Genomic DNA, 23,176 nt, shown 5'->3' on the forward strand with positions numbered 1-23,176 from the left:
GATTGAGCACCCAGACTCCCATTCAGATAGGTTTCGGGCGTCTGCTCCGGTTATACCACGCACTCTGATTGTTGTCATGTGTGAGTGTTCGCTTTACCACAAATGTTAAAAAATGTTCTTGGTCTAGCAGAGGTTATGCGTCTTTGAAAGTCAGTTAGCCTCAGATTATATTTACTCCAACAGACAGCATATTGTGGTATATGGATTACATAAATTCACTTAAATGGATTAGACATTAGCCAGCCCGCATGACACTGCATGACGCAACATTAACGCATATGTTATGTCAATTTGAACTTTTAAAGTAAATGATAGTGCGGGGATAGTATCACACCGATACACTGATTAGTGATAATGAGCACATCTTGTGCGCTCGGGAGATGTTTACTCAATTTCATTTACACAATTTGTATCTTTCTTCTGTAAAATTCATGTTTCCTCACCATGAACAATTCGTTTTCTAATCTTCATCATATCTCAAGAAATTAAATTTCTTCAAGAATGTGTCAAACTAGGTACTGTCTGCATTTCAGTTTTAGCAAATACTGTAGCTGTGTTGTACTTTATGCAGTCGGTGGTATGTGTAAACAGCTTTTCGATGGTGGCACCGAAGTTATTCCATCACCACTGACGAAGACGTATAAGAGCGCCGGTAAGAACTTCTGCTTGGGTATACAACGTGTTGCAATTTGCGTCCTTTATTAATACCGCCAGTTAATGGTCGAGAATGTTTTTAAATCAGATTTGGAGTCAATTGTCACTTAGGCAGCTGTTGCAGTAGCCCCAGTTTCCCCTCGACTGATATGGTGATAGACTGCAAGCTACGTCTCTGAAGCTGAATTTTGTCGAGAGTAGAAAAAAGTTTCATTTTCTTCTCTGTCGCTGGTTACGTGAGTGATGTTTATGTCTGATTGCAGGAGTCAGAACAAGCTTATGTCGTGGGTCCAACTGTGCTCTACCGTCGAATACTTTCCGCTGAGCCCTCTCATATGTTCGTTAATCTAGAGCGTTTTACGTTCCGTCAGTAATACCACCAACCATCCAGAACTGCAGTAAATGTACTTGTCACCCTAGTTTAGATGAAATGCAAGCAATCGACTGCAGTGGTGATCGACTTCATGATTCTAATTCCTGACAGTTATTACCCCCCGTAGTTTTTTTTAGGTTAGCACACACACGCCGCAGCACATTTTTCATTGAGAACTCAGTCTCTGCACGTCCAGAAGAAACACTTGCTAAGAATTCAAATAACCACTCCTTCAGTATTTGTCCGTTCGTATTCCTGAGTCTTATACCAATATCAACGTTAGCTTTTTGCTATTTATTGTCTCTGATACTTGTATTTTGGTCTTTTGTAAATCTAAGCGCCGAACTGAAACCTGTTTCATTCATTTATCATTACATTTTCGCTATCTCCACTTGCTCTGTAACCCTACACTACACGTAGGCTTTATTTGAACTTTTATAGAAACCGAACAAAACGTCGTAGTCTTCGAAATTATGACCTTCAGCTCCTCGGACGTAAAGAAACGAATCGTCACGAGTCTGCAGCCCTTATTGCAGCGTGAGCCTATCGCTGCCCGGGAACTTCCCCCGAACAACGCCTCCAGCATCGTTAGACAGTGGGCGGATGGTGCTCTAGAGGCGCGCCTCAGTCGTACAGCTCGCGGAGGCGGCGGCGGCGGGAGTCAGCAGCGGGGGCGGGCCCAGCCACCTGCCGCAGGGGGATGACCTCGCCGCGAGCAGAGACAGCTGTGTCGACCGACGCCAGCGCCTGCTGCTGGAGGCGCCCCCGCCATCGGCCGGAACGCCAGTCGCCGCTAGCGCGCTGCTGGGATGACCGAGAGCACCAGCGGTGATCGTGTGCCGCCTGCGGCTGGCTGCAAACCACACTGTGCATCTTATCGACGGGTTCTCGGAAAACAACCTGCATATACACTACTGGCCATTAAAATTGCTACGCCACGAAGATGACGTGCTACAGACGCGAAATTTATCCGGCAGGAAAAAGATGCTGTGATATGCAAATGATTAGCTTTTCAGAGCATTCACACAAGGTTGGCGCCGGTGGCGGCACCTACAACGTGCTGACATGAGGAAAGTTTCCAACCGATTTCTCAAACACAAACAGCAGTTGACCGGCGTTGCCTGGTGAAACGTTGTTGTGATGCCTCGTGTAAGGAGGAGAAATGCGTAGCATCACATAGCAGACTTTGATAAAAGTCGGATTGTATCCTATCGCGATTGCGGTTTATCGTATCGCGCCATTGCTGCTAGTGTTGGTCGAGATCCAATAACTGTTAACAGAATATGGAGTCGGTGGGTTCAGGAGGGTAATACGGAATGCCGTGCGGGATCCCAACGGCCCCATATCACTAGAAGTCGAGATGACAAGCATCTATCCGCATGGCTGTAACGGATCGTTCAGCCACGTCTCGATCCCTGAGTCAACAGATGGGGACGTTTGCAAGACAACAACCATCTGCACGAACATTTCGACGATGTTTGCAGCAGCATGGACTATCAGCTCGGAGACCATTGCTGCGCTTACCCTTGACGCTGCATCACAGACAGGAGCACCTGCAATGATTTACTCAACGACGAACCTGGGTGCACGAATGGCAAAACGTCATTTTTTCGAATGAATCCAGATTCTGTTTTCAGCATCATGATGGTCGCATCCGTGTTTGGCGACATCGCGGTGAACGCACATTGGAAGCGTGTATTTGTCATCGCCATACTGGCGTATCACCCGGCGTGATGGTATAGGGTGCCACTGATTACACGTCTCGGTCACCTCGTGTTCGCATTGACGGCACTTTGAACAGTGGACGTTACATATCAGATGCGTTACAACTCGTGACTCTACCCTTCATTCGAGCCCTGCAAAATCCTACATTTCAACAGGATAATGTACGACCGCATGTTGTAGGTCCTCTACGGGCCTTTCTGGATACAGAAAATGTTCGACTGCTGCCCTGGCCAGCACATTCTCCAGATCTCTCACCAATTTAAAACGTCTGGTCAATGGTGGCCGAGCAACTGGCTCGTCATAGTACGCCAGTTACTACTGTTGATGAACTGTGGTATCGTGTTGAAGCCGCATGGGCAGCTGTACCTGTACACGCCATCCAAGTTCTGTTTCACTCAATGCCCAGGCGTATCAAGGCCGTTATTACGGCCAGAGGTGGTTGTTCTGGGTACTGATTTCTCAGGATCTATGCACCCGAATTGCGTGAAAATATAATCACATGTCTGTTCTAGTATAATATATTTGTTCAATGAATACCCGTTAATCATCTGCATTTCTTCGTGGTGTAGGAATTTTAATGGCCTGTCGAGTAACTAGAAGAGTAATACCGTCACACTACATAACGAGTCCCTCGTTGATTGTTTACTATGGTGTGCAAAACATAAAATCGGGAACTAATTTTTGCATGATGTTGCACTACCAAGGTACATAGCCCTACGAAGCTTGGACTACACATAGAACGAAGTGCCATAGTACAGTACAGAACACAGCTGAAAGAAATTCGCAACAAGATGAACAGAAGTGACACTTTCATTCAAAGACAATAATTATACTAAAGGTACCGCGAATTATGATGGCGCTGGACACTGAAACGTATCACGTAAAAGAGGTTTTTGTTTTTGCCTTTTACTTTATGATGTAACAAATACTCTGCATGGAAACCATGTTGAGGAAAATGAATATTGTAGCACATGTGACAGAACTAATATTGCTTGGTACCCACAGACTGTGTTCACGAGAAATGTCAAGGGTAATTTTTAAATCCCTTTCAAAATTTTTTCTTAAACAAAAGTTGGCAAGTTTCTCTTCTTGTAGGCACTTCAGTTCTCTTTTGCAAACTGATATATGTGTATCAGGCTGTATGTGCTTGCGTTAAATGGTTAAATATGGGAGAGATGGAACATAACTTCAGAAGCGCATGTGTAAAGTCTCATGGTACATAACAGTAATTTTTTTGTATAACTGAACACATCAGCTGTCTATGCTATACAGTTTCTTTTATTGCTTTGATGTTGCACTACAACATACTATTTGTCGATGAAAACATCTTTACATCCATCCCGCATGGTAAAAAACCGCAAAATTACCCTCTTTATTAACTCACACTCTCTCTCTCTCTCACACACACACACACTATATATATATATATATATATATATATATATATATATATATATATATATATATATATATATATATATATATGGTGTTACAAGAAGGTACGGCCAAACTTTCAGGAAACATTCCTGACACACAAAGAAAAGAAAATATGTTATGTGGACATGTGTCTGGAAACGCTTACTTTCCATGTTAGAGCTCATTTTATTACTTCTCTTCAAATCACATTAATCATGGAATGGAAACACACAGCAACAGAACGTACCAGCGTGACTTCAAAACACTTTGTTACAGGAAATGTTCAAAATGTCCTCCGTTAGCGAGGATACATGCATCCACTCTCCGTCGCATGGAATCCCTGATGCGCTGATGTAGCCCTCGAGAATGGCGTATTGTATCACAGCCGTCCACAATACGAGCAAGAAGAGTCTCTACATTTGGTACTGGGGTTGCGTAGACAAGAGCTTTCAAATGCTCCCATAAATGAAAGTCAAGAGGGTTGAGGTCAGGAGAGTGTGGAGGCCATGAAATTGGTCCGGCTCTACCAATCCATCGGTCACCGAATCTGTTGTTGAGAAGCGTACGAACACTTCGACCGAAATGTGCAGGAGCTCCATCGTGCATAACCACATGTTGTGTCGTACTTGTCCCACTTACAAAGATTGTTTGAAGACAATGGGTACTCTCCACAACAAATACAGAGGGCACTGAAAAAGAAACCGAAAGAGGCCACAAAGAAAGCAGAAGAAGATGAAGAAACCTTTAAATCGATGGCCTTCCTGCCATATGTGGGTAGTCTCTCATCAAAAATAGGACGCATTCTCGACAGACACAAAATAAAAGTGATTTTTCGTCCTCCACCTAAGACAGCTGCACTCGTGGGCTCCGTCAAAGATGATTTGCTGCTCCGAAAATCTGGAGTTTACAAAATTCCATGTGAATGTGGCCTCTCTTACATCGGACAAACAACTCGTACTGTCCAAGAAAGATGTACAGAACACCAGAGGTACATACGACTTTTACAACCTAACAAGTCGGTCGTGGCAGAGCACTGTATTGATAATGGTCACAGTATGTTGTATGACAACGTCGAAATTTTGGCAACTACATCGTCATTTTGGGACTCGATAGAGGCAATTGAAATTCGCTTGACGACGAACTTAATTAATAGAGACAGTGGTTTCAATCTGGATAAATCCTGGAATCCGGCACTTGCTGTAATAAACTCGCAAAGACGTCGTCACAGAGCAGCTCACAATGATATATCGATATGCCAACAAAGGTCAACTGCGGAGTCATAGATACAACTCGCGCATTATGCACGTCTCTGCCGCCGACCAACGTCTCTGGCGCATTTGCATTTGCATATTAGAAGAAGAAGGAAATTTCTTGCGGCTGCACACCCGAAACTTAATGGAACAGTCTTTGCGCCGCCAAAACCTGAAGATTCACAAAACAGGAATGTTTTCACTTATTTAAGGCTGTCACTTGGTTTGTGTGGCAAGTATACCAAACGATAAAATAGGCAGCATATGTACAGGATTCTATCGCGGCATGTATCGCTATCTGTAAGGGACAAACGCCGTAACTTATGAATTCATGATCTTGATAGCCAAGACTGCCGCACTAGAATCAAAACACGCCCAACAGAACAGACTATTAATACAACTACTCAAACATCTGGAAATATATAACTGTTTAGTATACACTAAGAACTAATCGCGATCCTGTAAAAGGTTTTGAACGGACATTTACAGAGTTACCTCAGTTTTTCTCCCAGAGCTTATAGAAAACTTCCTGCGTCCAAACGTAAACACATTTATTATGGTCTGGCGTCCATTGAGCCACTGGAGAACCGGTATTTGCATACGGTGTCGGTGTTTTCCGAAACTAAGTGGAGTGCGCAGTATATGGCACGCGACGCCTCTCCCGGATTTACGCTCTTATTTATGGATTAACAACTATTACTTTCCTCCTAAATATGTCTGTAATCTTTGGTACAATTTCTTTGGCGTCAATACATTAATCGTGTTGTACGAGTGTTGCGTTTCTCAAAGATATATCAGGATTGTACACTCATTTTTTGAGAGCAGAATAACCTTTTGCTTATCACGTCGTGTCGTTTGAGTAATACGTACATATAATATCTAACTCTGTTTTTTTTCTACGAAGTTCGATTCAGTATTCATTACCACTTTGAATGTGGAAATGATAGTAGTATTTTCATGGCTAAGATGCTTCCCGACAATGGCGATGTGCAATAGTCACCACGACCTGAGACATCAAAAAGCAAAGGAAAAGAGCGTTGGCACACGATCGGTGATGAAGTTGATGAAATAAAATTTGATGATAATTCACATTTGATGGTTGTTTAAGCAGTAACAGGTTCGTGCCGTCGCATTTGTGACGCGTCCACCTCGGCGCAAAGCTTCCTGTATGCATTACATATTCTTACCATACTTAAATATCTCTTTCATTTTTTTATTCCGCCAGTAGGAAGGTTAGGTTACTCTACAACATTGCTAAAGACGAGACATGGGTCTTAGCACGGTGTATGGTCACTATTGGCTGCAATACATGCTCTGCGACGTGTTTCCATGTTGACCACAAAGTTGATAAGGGGTTCTTGTGGTAGGGTGTTCCATTCATTCACCAGCGGTAGTTGGCGATTGTGGTTGTGCTGCAGTACATCTCTCCAACGCATTCCCCACGTTCGCGATGGGGTTGCAGTCGGAGAAACAGGCAGCGCAGTCTATTCGCGGAATATTCTCCCGTTCGAGGATCTCCTCAACCTGTGCTGTTCGATTGCGGACACACATCTTCCTCCATGAAAATGACCTCAGGGTCGAATGCACTCCTAAAAAGCTGGACGTGGGAAGCACGTACAGTCAATAATGTTGACTGGTGAATAAACTGTGTTCAAACATTTCGAGGTCAGTATGTCCGTGCAACACGACGCCTCCTCACATCATAAGACCTGGACCACCAAAACCATCAAATCAGGCAATGTACGTGGGTGCATTACGTGTTCCCCCCTCTCACCATGTAAGGATATGTCCATAATAGCTACTCTATCGGAATATGATCTCACCTGCGAAGAGAAAATGACCACCACCGCTCGCTGGTCCAGCCCCTATGCTCTTGGCACCAACGCAAACAGTATAGACAATGTGCAGGTATCAACGCAACATTACGTACTGGTTGCGCCCAAACGTAGTTACGTAGCATTCATTCTCGCGTAGGCAGTGGTCATAATGTTTCTACCCATCAGTGTTCATGTAAGAACAAATATACTATGTGCTACGAACTAACTCACACTGAAGTGACAAAGGCAATGGAATAGCGGTATGCACGTAGGCAGATGGCGACAGTAGCACGTAACCGGAATATAAAAGGGAAGTGCTTTGGCGGAGCTGTCATTTGTTCTCCAGTGATTCATCTAAAACGACTGCCAACGTGATTATGGCAGCAAGATGGGAATTAACAAACTGTGAACGCGAAATGGTAGTTGGAGATTCTGCTTAAGGAATAGTTAGAGAATTCAGTATTCCGAGATCCACAGCGTCAAGAGTATGTTGAGAATACCATATTTCAGGTATTACGTATCACCATGGCCACAGCAGTGGCGGACGGATCCGTTAGCACAATGCAGCGAAATCTGGCGTTAAAAGGCTATGGCAGCTGGCGACCGACACGAGTGCCTTTGGTAACGGCCGACATCGACTGCAGTGCATCTCCTGGGCTCGTAACCATGGACCCTAGACGATTGGAAAGCTGTGGCCTGGTCAGATGAGTCACGATTTCTGTTGATGACAGCTGATGGTGGGGTTCGAGAGTGGTGCACAGTCCCCGAAGCCATGGACCCACGTTGTAAACAAACCACTGTGCAAGCTTGTGGTGGCTCCTTAACAGCGTTGGGTGTGCTTACATGGAATGGACTGGGTCCTCTGGTCTAACTGAACCGATCTCTGACTAATAATGGTTACATTCGGCTACTTGCAGACCATTTTTAGCCAATGTTAGACTTTATGTCCCCAAACAACGATGAATTTATTATGGATGACAATGCATCAAGTCACCGGGCCACAATTGTTTTTGACTGATTTGAAGAACATTCTGGACAGTTCGAACGAATGGTTTGGCCACCCAGATCTCCCGACGTGAATCCCATCGAACATTTATGAGACGTAATGGAGAGGTCAGTTCGTACACAACATCCGGTATCGCCAACAGTTTCGGAATTATGGACGTCTATAGAGGGAGCATGGCTCAAAATGTCAGCAGGAGACCCCTAACGACTTTTTGAGTCCTTGTCACGTGGAGTTACTGCACTGCGCAGAGAAAATGGGGTCCGACAATTTGTTGCAAGGTATCCCACGACCTTTGTCGTCTCCGTGAACTGATCCTCAAATACATTCAAGACGTTACCGAACGAAATCATTCTAGGGAACCTTTCATTTCTATTGTGCATCAGGAATATAAGAAACATGTTCTCGCCGAAAGTTTCAATTGTTTCCGGCACAGAATACTGGTGCATGTTATGCACCCAACAGGAATCTGAAATTTATAGCATAATTAGTAAATTAACATGTAGTAACTTTCATAGTTTGCTTGAATCTTGTTAGCAGATGACAAGTGTTTTATTAGGAGGACCAAAGCTGATAATTACTGAAACGATTTTTGAAATCTTCTCTAGTATTATAAAAAAAACATAAACTGCGTAAATTTCGCCAGACGAAAGTGGTGGAATACTGACTCTTACATTCCTTTCACTTTACACAAGACCACTGACCCATCAGTTATAGATTTTGTACGTGTTTCTTATATCACAATGCTCTCAGCCGTGGGCTGTCTTGGGGCGGTGAGATCTCGACAGACACAACACATGCCATTAGAAGTGTACATTATTTGATGGAAAGTAGCTGAGCACCGCTATGTGACGCGGAACTGACCACTAGACGTCACGGGAGGCAGACCCACCACTTGGAAAGGGAACGGAGTCTATTGTACTCACAGTATAGAAGCATTAACAACAGAATGGATCGGCCAGGAGAGTTCAGTGACTAGTCATTTGATGTTCCCTGAGTGAGAGATGCATCAGAAACATTTAAACTCATCAAAAGTCACCCACGTCGACTGTTACTAATGTGACTGTGAAATGGAAATGAGAACGAACAACTACAGCTCAACTCAGACGACGCATACCGCATATACTGACTAACAGGGATCGCGGAGCACTGAAGAGTTCTAGAAATCGCTTGAAACCAGCTGTAGAAATCACTCATGACTGCCAAAGTGTTACTAGCATTCAGCTAACACAAGTATTGTGCGTAGGGAGCTAAAAAGCATGGGGTACTCTCGACGAGCACCTCCTCATAAATCTTAAATTTTTGTAGTCAGTGCTAAGTGAAACTCGCAATAGTGTGTAAAGACCGACGCCATTTGACACCTGGACGACTGGAAACGAGTGATTTGGAGTGATGAATATCGCTGTAGCCTGTACCAACACAACAGAACGGACTGTGTGATTCTTTAGTTTCTCCGGGGGAATTTTTTGATTGAACAGTCCACGATTGTACTGCCGGTTCGTAGTGTCCGTTGGACAGTATATGCTTGGACTGTTCGATCAGAAAGGACTGTGTTAGACGAATGTCTAGGGAACTTTACCTGCTATTATGTGTAGTGAAACGGAGAAAGTATCGGGGTATTTTCCTTGATTAGCGTGGGGCCCACTTAATGCGCTTAAGAAAACTAAATGTGGAAGACTATGAACACATTACAACATTATGTCCTGCATATAGTACTGGAAAAGTTCGTAGACGATGATTGTTTATATCAACATGACAATTCTCCCTGTTACAACGTTACATTTTTGAGGCGATGGTTTGTGGACGATAACATTACTGAAATGGACTGGCCTGTCCGGATTCCCGATCTGAACCCAACGGAACATCTTTGGGATTAGTTGGAACACCCAGAGAACCGTACAGCATTACTACCTTTTCTGGTTTTCTCTTGAGGAAGATCTGCCATTCACCCACAGACATTCACACGCCTGATTAAAACTGCACCCCGCAGAGATGAAGCCGTTATAAAGAAGAGGGGACATACCACATACTAATGTCCACTAACAGGTGTCCAAATTCCGTTGATCAGATTGTCTATGAATAAACCACTGCATCTTCGTCGGTTTCGGATTGTAAATTTGTTTCAAGATCCAGTTCTTTTACGAGATACCAGGCAGGTAAAACAACATCTTTACGGAATCTTTGAGCTATATTTGTGTCTGCTGTACGCTCCACGCAAAATCTTAGCTGTTGCATTTAATCGGATTCTTACGGCCTTCTTGTTTCTGTGTAGCAGATCGGTAGGTTCGTAGTTCACTACTGAGTGTAAAGTGAGATAGCTTAGGCTATAACAATTCATGCACTGGTATCAGTTCATTTTTTTAATCATCAAGTTGAGATTGATCCCAAATATGTCAAGTATTGCAGATGGCTTCCGGCATATAAGGTCATCAGCATAATTTTATTGCCAAACGTAGATATCGTGAGTAAATCTATGTGTTATGAGAGTACTGCATGTGCACTACGGAAACGTCTCTGGGCTGTAACAGCCATACCCCTGTTTCATTGTATTTAAAGATATGATTTAGCACAATGAAGTACTGATAAATTGATAATGGAGTGACAGCAATTAATATGTCACAACGGGCAATATTCTGCTGCAATTCGATCTGGATCATAAACCCCTTTCGTTCAGTTTTTTAAGGTGAGAAGCGTGATCATAGCAATGGAATACGCTAGAACCGCGAATGCTTTCCTATATATGTAAAACGGTCGTCAATGATTTTACTCTCTATGACTATCATAAGAACGAGGTAGGAGATGTAGCTGAGATCTTTCATCCAACGAAACTTTCTCAAAAAGCATCTATCTTTGTTATTAGTAAAACCACAGATAAATTCGCCTTTCTGACCAGAGTTCCAATTCTTCTTTCTAAATGAAGTACTACGACCCGGAGAGCTAGCGTCGCACTGTGTGCAGGAGGCTAGGCACGGAGTTTGGGTGATTGGCCCTGTTTACTCTCGGAGACATCAGTTACTCACTGGTATCTGACATTTATTTCTTGTGCTGAGTTTAGAGAGTTATAAAGTGTCTTCATGGCGACGGGCAGCAGCGAGACAAAATGTCTATCCGCAGTTCAGTGACCCACCGTAGTGGCAGCATGGGAAGTAGTAGGCGTTGCCCCCCAGACGTTGTGCGGTACAGTGCGGCTCCCATCTCAGCACTCTCGAAGACCGCCCGTCGCGCGCTCAGGTCAGCACAGCTGACTGTGGTCCTTGTCGTTGGTTGTCGTTATGCACTGGTCATCCACTATGGATCGTCGAAGACTGCAGCAGATGTTTAAAGAGTTGGCAGGGGGCTGCGCGAACGTTCCAAGCATATTCGGTGTGGAGGTAACAAATTGCAGATTCCCTGCGAGGATCTGTAGTGGAGGAGTGGTGGCTACGCGCCAGTCTTCTTCTCGTCCACGATGTCCCATTTGAGAGAAGCAGCAGACCATTACTGTGATAGTACCAGGTTGGCTGTGTCTCGGTGTCGAAGTAAACAAACAGGTAGCAGGCAGATTATCATCGATCAATTTGTCTCAGTTTCACTGAAATTCGGTAGACTATCATTGTCTTTGGTTCTAGCAACACAGACAGAACGGAAGCACGGCAGAATGTATCTTTGAGCTCCGAAACCTTTATTATTTAAAGGGCGGAACCTGTGTCTCTAACGTGGTAGCTCGGGATGCATGAATAGATTAGCCGTCGTTTACCAGTGAGATCAGCATTCCCCGTTGTGGCACATCAGTAACTATTCTCGGTCACCGGACTCGTGTCTTTATGCCTACGTTTGACTCTGCGTTGACTCTCTAGCACTGAAGCTACGAGGTATTACTTTACACTACCGTGTTATGTACCGGTGCTGCGTTTACATCTCCTCTCTCCTGGCTCGGAGGTTGTGTGCTAATGCTCGCTTCATGCCCTGACGTCCGTTTCATCGGCGGTACATCTTTTTGATATTCGATTTGGCCTACAGGCCCATAGGTAGCCACATATTTTCTGAGCTCAGCTGGCAGAACTTTAAAAAAATTGATCTTGTACATATACCGCTGCACAACACTCCTCCCTTGCTTCAAAACATTCGTCCCGAATATTTCCTTTGGTTATCCTCTGTAACAGTCTCAAACTCTTACATACAGAATTGTAAATTGTGGCCATTGCACTAACTTATGAGCTCGCGAAAACTGACTCACGTAAATTTTTTCTATGTTTCCTAATACGGTACCTTATGTCTCCGTTTTCTGAACTCTTTTCAAGTAATGCTACATTATTCTTAATAATTTTACAGTTTTTCTAGTCAACGTTTCCTGGATTACGCCATTAACTGCTAGACAGGTATCTAATGCGTTGGTAGGTCTGGAGAACAGATAAACACCAAAGTACGCAAACAGCTCTCGGAAACATGGTAATCCTCACATACCATATTTCAGCGTCGGTTGTCTTGATATTGCTGAGTAAGTTGAAACATTTGCCGCAGGGAAAGTTTGCCTTGCTGAGATGCTATTAGTGTGTCTGAACAGTGTAGGATTTCAGGATTTAGGATTTTGTTAAACTAGGTTACATTTAGTGGAGACAGTGCTTCCACAGGTCTCTGGCCAAATCAGACCAGGATGTGTTGGTTGGATTACAGTTGTACCCATGAGGGTAGCTGGGAAGCGAAAGTTCACCCCAGCTATCTCACAAGTATTGTCATTTATCAAAATACTACTATCACGTAACTCTAACTTTACTATTCCCTTTGGTTTCCCAGTCTCGTGGGATTCATTATCACGGTTTCTGGTGCAATATCTGAGTGGATCCAATGTACTCCTACCTCCTAAAAATGAGGCTGCGGTGGAAACATTTGTTTCTCGCATTCCATTGCTTCTGCTTTCCGAAGAAACAGTTACACTTTGCATGGCTCTGCGTCATTCTGCATTTCTCTGCCTGAACAAATGGTGATACTTTCATTCAAACACTCTTGTAGCTCCCTTAGTGAACTTCTCCATGCTCAGAAATTATTTACATCTGTTGCTTCTTTACTTGTAGCCATTTACCCGTATTTAGCATATTACTGGATAAGACTGGACTGTATAAGATCAATACTGCACGTTCATTCCTACCACAAGCAGTCAGACCACTTCGTACAACTTCACTCTGTGGGCATACTCTTCCATGGTTGCTATATAGTGAACATAGATACGTTCTATTCAGATGCCTCTGTCACGTGTCATACCTGGGATGGAACTTTTTGTGCGTTGTAGTGATAGTAATACTGAACTCAACTGTCTGTTGACTGTATGGTAGTCTACAAAATTGTTAAGGCTTTCGTGGCCACTTGTTGACAAACTGCCTATTGGCTTCTGTCTCGGGTTCTTCGACCGACGTTCATCTAATAATTTTTCTGACGTTTCGCCAGCACGAGTGGCTGGCATTGTCAAAGCTTCACCCTCCATTGCCGGTGGTGAACTGGAGCCGAGCTCGCGGGCGCAGACTATATGTACCCGGCGCGCCAACGTCCGAGGGCTTCTCCGCGGTCATTTACGGTGCGGTTCTCCTCTTGCTACCTGCGACGGTCGTTCCCTGCAGTACGGGAAGCCAGGACCCGTTTACCTTAAGGCTTTCCTCTTTCTTGTTCAAACTGTTTGCGTGGTTTTGTATTTCTACAGCTTCTCTGAACAAGCGCGTGTGATAGTGCTTCTCTACAGCCAGAACTTCCGTGTCGGCGAATTTTATTACGTGGTCGGTCTCATGCAGTGCGTGTTCTGCCACGACCGATTTCTCCACCTGCCCCAACCTGCAATGTCGCTTATGCTCTTTGATCCTGGTGTTGATGGATCGTCCAGTCATTCTGACATAAACTTTTCCGCATGTGCATGGTATACGGTATATTCCCGACATTGCAAGTGGGTCTCTTTTCTCCTTCGCCGATCTAAGACACTCTTTGATCTTCCTTGTCGGTTTGAAAATCGTCTTTACGCCATGTTTGCGCAATATACGGCCGATTCTGTGCGTCACTCTGGGAATGTATGGCAGAAAGGCCGTACCCGACATTTCTTTTTCTGGTTCCTTACTTCGCCGAGTGTTTGGCTCTGTTACACTTCTAATATAATTTGTGGAGTACCCATTGCTCCTCAGGACAGTTTCCAGGTGTTGCATTTCTCGTTTGAGGTGTTGCGGCTCACGTATTCGTCCTGCTCTCGTTACGAGCGTACTAATCATGCCTCTTTTCTGGCTCGGGTGGTGGTTTGACAGTTTGTGCAGGTATCGGTCCGTGTGTGTCGGTTTTCGATACACGCTGTGTCCCAGGTTTTCGCCGTCCCTTGTGACCAGCACATCTAGAAATGGCAGTTTCTTGTCCTTTTTTACTTCCATGGTAAATGTTATGTTGGCATGGAGGCTGTTCAAGTGTCTTAGGAAGTCACCGAGCTGCTCTTCACCATGGCTCCACACCACGAAAGTATCATCGACGTACCTGTACCACACCTTAGGTTTGCAAGTCGCCGAGTCCAGTGCCCGTGCTTCGAATTGTTCCATGAAGAAGTTGGCCACCACTGGACTGAGAGGACTACCCATGGCGACGCCTTCCAGCTGTTCGTAGAAATCGCCATTCCACGTGAAATAGCTCGTGGTGAGACATGCATGGAAGAGCTTTCTGATGTCCTGCGGGAAAATGGAACCGATGTGCTCCAGAGCATCACTGAGTGTCACTTTCGTAAATAACGAAACAACATGAAAGCTGACCAAGATGTCGCTTGGTGCAAGTTTCAGTTTCTTCAGCTTCTCAATGAAATGTCCTGAGTCCTCAATGTATGTGTCGGTCTTCCCCACGTGTGGCTGGAGCAGAGAGGCCAAGTGTTTTGCCAGTTTATATGTCGGTGATCCAGGAGCGCTAACGATCGGTCTCAGTAAAAAGTTGTTCTTATGGATCTTGGGTAATCCATACAGCCGAGGTGGTAGGGCTTCTGTGTTGCGGAGGTTTCTCTGTATGTCCGCCGGCAGAGAAGACGCCTTGATCAATCGATTCGTATTCCGTGTGATACGCTGCGTCGGATCTGCGCTTAGTTTTCGGTACGTCGTCGGATCTAATAGGTCTCGGATCTTTTGCTCATAATCTTCGGTCTTCATTACGACGGTCGCATTCCCCTTATCGGCAGGCAGTACCAATATACTCTTGTCGGCGTTGAGATTCTTAATGGTTTGTACCTCTTCTTTCTTCAGGTTGCAAGCTGGTGGTTTTGCTCGGCGCAGTATCCTGGCTGTTTCCGTGCGTATTTCCTCTGCCCTTTCACAAGGAAGGGTCCGAATGGCTGCTTCGGTGTTGGCAACGATATCCTCCATAGGTATAGTTCTCGGGGTGATAGCGAAATTCCCTCCTTTTTGAAGAACAGACACTTCCTCTTCGGTCAATTGTCGTTCAGTGAGGTTGACCACTCTGTGTGACATGTCGGGAATCGCCTTGTCGGTCTGCTTCCGGCATCTTTCAAACTTTTTCTTCTGTCGCTCGGTACAGCGCTCGAGTTCGTTCTGCATGCTCCTGTGAGTGATGCTGTCGATCTTGTCCCAGTCGTCTCTATGCATTCTGCTACTTAGTTGATAGAAAATGTCCAGAAGCTCCTGATCCGTTCTTGCCAAGTCTCTCTGTGTTGTATGTATTCGCTCACGAAGAAAAGCTCGTTCCATTCTGTCGTAGATACGATGTGCTTTGGCGGTGGTGAATAGGCGCTTACATCTCAAGAACTTCGGTGTAGCACATTCATCTCGGCACCGTGACAGAAAGGCGAGAGACGACACCAGTCGCGCTTTCTTCTTCCGTCGTTGGTCAAGGCGTCGGTACAATCTGCAAATCTCCTCCCTGTAGAGGCGAAATACAAAATTGTTAAGGCTTTCGTGGCCATTTGTTGACAAACTGCCTATTGGCTTCTGTCTCGGGTTCTTCGGCCGACTTTCATCTAATGATTTTTCTGATGTTTCGCCAGCACGAGTGGCTGGCATTGTCAACACCACATTTCATTGTTCTCCAGGAGAACCTTTGCACTGTTCATCTTCCCATTGTTTGGTGTCCTTCATGACCTGACAACACATGCTCATCCACTTGTCTAACACTTCATCCTTTAATGCCACCAGAACCACTAAGCATCGTCTGCATTTCGTTGTTCTGCAGAGCAAGCCCTCATGTGTTAGTAACTGTGGTTGTGATTTAAATGCCTGACAGTCTTTGTCAACCATCTGTGCTCTCTGCCCTACTGTTAGACTTTTGCCTAGTGCATTCAGCACTGCAACCTTCCTGCTCAGAGTATATGCATTCGTGTGCTTCCTACCTGGTTTCTGGATCACATCCCTTGCTACCATATTCAATGAGCCTTTCAGCCCCAACATATATTTTAATGATGTGTGGTCATCCATGACTTCTAGATACGGTAGTGTTTACTTCAATGAAAATTGTATTTCCTTTTCTGTCCTAGGTCGTCAGCTTTTATATATGTATACATTAAAAGATTAAGACAAAACAGTTATCGCTTTTTACATATCAGCACTGTATTTCGCGTCCATGTTTAGAGTAACTTTTGATTAGTGTACAGTATATAACTTATTATCACCTCCCTTGATTGACTTCTTCACATTACTGACAATGATGATACAATGCCGTTGTGTGTATTGAAGATTGGAGATATTGCTTAGGCCGACAAAGTATTGTTTCGAGTTAATCACTGAACACCAGTTATCCAGTCAGTCAGTGGGAGCGGAGATACAACAATTATGTTCTGTTTGTACGAGTTAATAAGTTGAATTTTAGAAGTAAGATGTCTGAAGAAAGATTTGCTCAAACACTTACTTGTATTTAATAACAAGCACTAAATAAGCTTCTTAAGTGATTTTCTGCTGCTTAACATCAACTTTCATAAAAATGTTAAGAGGAAATCTCCTAACTATGGCAGAACAGTATTTGTTGAAAGAAATTACAATTAGGAACATATGTTGATATATGTTCTGCTATAAATTGCAACGTAATAGCATGCCAGACAGGGGATAATATGATTTCTACGATAGTTCACGTAGACTACAGAAATTACATATCTTAGTACATTTTATCACCAGCTTCTTACACATACATCACATTTTGATGATATTGAAACTGCGTCGAAGATCAATGTTTAGTCTATACCACTTGATTGTCGACATCATAGTTTGGCAAATTTGTAAAAGTGATACTTCTGTAGTCTAAGAAATAAAGTAACTTGAGTTCCAGTCAACAAAATAACTCATAAACGCCGTCATGAGAAATACATTCAGAGTCACTGGATATATGAATGGGAATAGTGGAGCAGTGATTTGAACATTATTTCTTCCCAGTAGGAGTAAAATGACGTTCGGTATACCAAGTGAAATGTTGACAAATTTCGCCTCTACAATCTATTTTAAAAACGATTATTGTTTACGGAGGAGCACAGACCGTGCAGCAGTTTCTTTTTGTGTGCAATTCATTCTAGAATCCCATACATGCATATTTTAAAACTCCATCAGTGTTTTGGTTGGTCTGAAGCCATTCCTCAACACTTCCTGGCTTTAGGCTTTTTTTCTACATAACGGCAATACTGCCCATACTCCATAATTTTGTTTTGGTTTTGTAGTCTTCGACACCTAAATTTGTGTTATACCTTATAGACAAGAATTGTCGAGGTACCATTTTAGCCATTTTAAAGGTTCGGTTGTTACAGGTGTCATATGCATTGTTATTTTTTATGCAATTAATTTACTTATCTCATGTAATTCATGACTTTAAATATCGTAAAAGACGTAAAAAATTCTTCGCTTTATCTCCTTCCTTATTATAGAGCAAAGGTAGCCTGCAAAACTGCCATTGTCTACGACCCAGCTTTAAATAAAAGGCATACTCTCCATTGTCTTACTACGAAGTACTTTGTTATCCCTTTATTAATCAGCACAGGTTGTTATTTCAACTCAGAAGCTGCTGATGTTAGGCTACTGAGACACCACTTAAATTTCTTCTTACTTGGCTAAAATCTCGACATATCTTTGTTATTAACGCAAAACCTAGTTTCAGAAATGAACAGATATATTAATTAGTACAATCAATAATTGTACCTTCTATCATTCAGCACTTAGTTGGTCAGTTTATTCAATAATTTCTTAAGACTTTTGAGACTAGACAGATATTATATGATATGAGCATTTGTGAAGAAGAGAAATGTGTAAGCATGGAATGTATCTTGAAGTATTCGGAAATCATTCGTGAAGCTATTTGTCTGAAGAGTAACCTTCCAAGCATGAAACGTCGATGATAAAATGATCAGGGAAGAATAGAATACACGCTTTAGAAATGTGGTTCTACAGAATGATGCTGAAGATTAGATCGTTGAGTGTGATGATTAATGAAGAGGTACTGAATGGAATTAGGGAGAAATTTATGCCATAACAGTACTAATTAAACGGAGAGGCAAACAGGACACATCCCGAGACATCAAGGAGTCACCCATTTCTTAATGATTGGAACTAGGTGAGGTTAAACTTGTAGTGAAGATCAAGGAGGTATGTTCCAAACAGATTTAGGCTGCTTTAACTTAGCAGTGATGTAGAGGCTTGCACTGGATTGTTTTGCATGGAGACGCACATCACACTTTTCTCCGGACTAAAGATCCCAGCAACTATACTGATGCTAACGGTTTCCATCACACAGTAAGTGAATGTCCCTCAAATTTTGGGTCATCCTTTTCGCGCTAATATGTAGTGTCTTCTGGTTCCATAAGTAGTTGTGGGTACATTAGCTACTACTCCGTCCTTAGCAAGCAGTACCCGGTGGCTGCCAGTTTAACTGCATATTTCAGCACGACAACTATCGGCAGATGTAGAAAATGCATTGGCAAGTTACCGTCTGGTGAGCGAGAAGAGGGCGAAGTGCTGCGAGTCGTTATTGTCGTCCCCGCCAGCGAGATCACTATGCTCCGGAGCGGTTGCAACGCCCCCGCCGTTCTCCATGAAGATGTTGACGTCAAGCGGGCAGTTTACGTCGCACAGGTTGCAGTTGTGGACGTGGGTCGAACCTGGGAATGAGGAACGTCGCCAAATATCAGCTGATCCCTGATAGAAGTAGCCTCACCTAGGGATAGTTGCAAACATGCTAAGATTCAGGAAGCTGCACGAGTAACTCCATAATTGTTTTAAAGGTTAGTAAATGCAAGAATTTTCCTCGATTCTCTCAAGATTTTTCAGTATGTGATTCAAATAACTCAACACGATAAAAGATAACAGAAGGAAGAATGAAATCCCTTCTGGTAATGCAAGGTAGTTCAAACAAGTGCTTGTTCATTATTGGTCATCATTTCTATTGTGTGGGTGAGGTATTATTCACGAGAATGGTAATAAGATCTGTTTTTCATCTAGAGTCCTGAACTGTTTTCATTTGCAGAAAAATACTACATAAAATTAGAAGTAAATGTACCAGAAAATAGGCAAGAAGGAATCGCTTGACTAAAGCCGATCTAAGACACCCAAGATATGTTAATTTTGTGTCGGAGAAGTAACTACAACCGGTAGTAAATCTTATCGACGGTATGCTTGCAGTGAAACTGTGTAAGGCGGAAAAAGCTGATGACGTTATCTTCATGTCGTAAGCTAAGTGGTCTACAAAAAAGAATATCAAATAACAAGATAGATCATCTTTTTTATGCAGCAGCGGTTGTTACATATGAACAAAAGGCAGAGAATTTCGATTTTTTTTGGAATACGAGACCACGATTCTCATAATGTATACAGGGAACCACAGGTAAGCTACGACATTATCCTGTCTCATACGAATACTGATGTCTCAAAACCTGAAGATTTTGAGGTCAGTTTTCTTGACATTATAATTTATTGCCATGATATTATTGAACATGGGAAGAAGCCTTTGAACTGTTATTTTCTGGTAGTATTACTAAATTTTGCTGTGTTGTACATTACCTTGTCTCCTTGACACCTGCTGCATTAATAAATACTGTGGATGGTTTTTAATTCTTCAAGTGCTTGTTTTGCTTCAAACTGAGCACACATTTCTCGATTTTCTAAGACGGTAGACAGCAACTGCCTATGAAAGATATGAAACTGTGCCTTAGCAGGTAACAGATACTCAGTTACTTCTCAGTTTTATACTCGTACTGAAATGAACTAGCAACATGTGTAGAATATTTGACGTATGCAACTACTCAATAAATTGCATTATTATGGTAATTCGCCAGTACAATGCATAACATTCATTCTTCTCGTATGCCCATACCATTAATTACTGTCTTTCGCTCTCCAGTACTATATTTCCCACTCTTCTCCGATTTTAGCCTCTAATTTCAAAATTGATACAAATAAAGGAATAGATGTTTTTAACAAATCCTTAGCAACTTTGCACTTATTTCCTTTGGTAATAAACCATTAGATACAAATTTTGTGAGTGCACAGTAATTCAGTTTACCCATATTTCTCCGCCGAAATGAAATACACAAGAAACCAATTACTTATGGTGGGGGTAAGGGAGATGGATACAAATAAAACTATTCTATGTTAGTACAACACGTACGATCGTCAAACAATGTAATTAATGTCAACGCCACCTCTCTAACGTTTTGAGGTATTCTACCGTGGCATCATACACGTGGTACTGTGATGTGTAGCATTCATGTTGATTAGAGTGGCTTTAACTATTTTCTCAATGAAAAAAGGTGAAATGTAGTGTTGAGGGAGTTTTTGCGCCCCGGAATGATAATTGGGCTGGATGTGAATTTTTTTAACTAAAAATTTTCCTGGCCTTCACAGCGTCTGAGCTGAAGCCAAGGCAGTCTCGTACTCAACGTCTTGATTAGAATGTTAGCTATAAACAACTTCCCTTATTGTATTCAGCATGGCCACAACGCCAATTAATTTCCACACACTGCCCGAGCTGGAGGACAAAGGTGCCGATGCAGCAGAGTGATGTATCGGAGAACGAGCATTACGTCATTCTGTCGACTACTCACAGTGATGTGACAAGGCGTAAGTAGTATGCACAAGTGACCTTAGAGCGTACAGACACTGAAGAAATAACAAAACTGAAATCCAGAAGAGAAGAGTTGTGACACCCCACCGTGGTGCAGAGAGCTGACAGGTTCAGAAAACTAGGACACACTCGGCAATACTTCCCACATGATAACGTCATTGGGATACATCGAACGGAAGAAATACTCTGACTTCTAAGGCCCAGCTCTCAGCTTGTGGCTGGCCAGTGCCGAGGTAGCGTCTGTGACGATCCATCGACAGTCCGTCTAGATGAGTTCGATGTAACAACCAGACTGGGCTGAAGGATTTGGCTGCCACGGGATGCTGCCGCTTCGTCTTAAGAGTTTGGTTACTTTGGTGCGTCCTACGATCAGGTCCCTGGAGACCTAACTGAATATATCTGATGAAATGCCAAACTACAATAATACCTGGGGAGTGCAACAGCTGCCGCCTCTCGACCTACATCTACAAGGAACACCAGCGTCGCTGGCCGTTCTCTCGCTGAGAGATATGACGCAGCTCTCCACGACTACAGCCACATTGTGCACAGCTGTTGGGTGCCTGTCCTAAGGAGTCGTCTACGATATCAGCGAGAGCGCCCTAACAACCTGGTCACCGGAACCATGCAGGCCCTGTTCAAAGCGCGTTCCGTCAGCAAATTCCTGTGAGTAGCTGCGCACAGTACAGCCGTCGCAACAGCCGACACTGCGAGGCTCTCAGGCGTCAGTGCATACCGGCCTTGTGTGAGCTTCACTTGCTTGCCCGACTGTCAGTAACCTCCGTGTCCATGTGCAGTAAATGTATATTCCGTTAGTAAGGAGTTTTAAAGGCGCCTTCGGGCATCCGACAAATCCTCGACTCTGCACTCCACATCACCATCACGCTATCCTGACAACCGTAGAGGCCACGGTTCCTGCCCTCTGTGGAATAGCGTTTTTGATTTTTATTTTTTATTTTCTTTTTTTTTATTTTTTATTAATATTATTTTTAGATTTCAATGTTCTGGCTGGGTTGATGCAACCTGTCAGATACTCTTCTCCTGTTCAAATCTCCTCTTCTCAAAGAAGCACTTGCAACCTACATGTTAAATTACTTACGGTACGTATTTCAATCTACACTCCTGGAAATGGAAAAAAGAACACATTGACACCGGTGTGTCAGACCCACCATACTTGCTCCGGACACTGCGAGAGGGCTGTACAAGCAATGATCACACGCACGGCACAGCGGACACACCAGGAACCGCGGTGTTGGCCGTCGAATGGCGCTAGCTGCGCAACATTTGTGCACCGCCGCCGTCAGTGTCAGCCAGTTTGCCGTGGCATACGGAGCTCCATCGCAGTCTTTAACACTGGTAGCATGCCGCGACAGCGTGGACGTGAACAGTATGTGCAGCTGACGGACTTTGAGCGAGGGCGTATAGTGGGCATGCGGGAGGCCGGGTGGACGTACCGCCGACTTGCTCAACACGTGGGGCGTGAGGTCTCCACAGTACATCGATGTTGTCGCCAGTGGTCGGCGGAAGGTGCACGTGCCCGTCGACCTGGGACCGGACCGCAGCGACGCACGGATGCGCGCCAAGACCGTAGGATCCTACGCAGTGCCGTAGGGGACCGCACCGCCACTTCCCAGCAAATTAGGGACACTGTTGCTCCTGGGGTATCGGCGAGGACCATTCGCAACCGTCTCCATGAAGCTGGGCTACGGTCCCGCACACCGTTAGGCCGTCTTCCGCTCACGCCCCAACATCGTGCAGCCCGCCTCCAGTGGTGTCGCGACAGGCGTGAATGGAGGGACGAATGGAGACGTGTCGTCTTCAGCGATGAGAGTCGCTTCTGCCTTGGTGCCAATGATGGTCGTATGCGTGTTTGGCGCCGTGCAGGTGAGCGCCACAATCAGGACTGCATACGACC

At 44.0% G+C, this 23,176-nt stretch overlaps 1 protein-coding gene across 1 annotated transcript in view; it reads right to left on the reverse strand.

The window, feature by feature from the left end:
* Positions 1 to 1,651: 1,651 nt before the first annotated feature.
* The window catches only part of LOC126235164 (G-protein coupled receptor GRL101-like), a 412,667-nt gene continuing 391,142 nt past the window's right edge, over positions 1,652 to 23,176 (reverse strand). The window contains exons 26-27 of the mRNA XM_049943896.1: positions 19,132 to 19,303; positions 1,652 to 1,880 (exon numbers count right to left, since the gene is read on the reverse strand). Of these exons, the coding sequence (XP_049799853.1) occupies positions 1,652 to 1,880; positions 19,132 to 19,303 (401 nt within the window). The remainder of the gene's footprint in view (positions 1,881 to 19,131; positions 19,304 to 23,176) is intronic.

Source organism: Schistocerca nitens, chromosome 2, assembly GCF_023898315.1.
Source record: "Schistocerca nitens isolate TAMUIC-IGC-003100 chromosome 2, iqSchNite1.1, whole genome shotgun sequence".
Taxonomy (NCBI): domain Eukaryota; kingdom Metazoa; phylum Arthropoda; class Insecta; order Orthoptera; family Acrididae; genus Schistocerca; species Schistocerca nitens.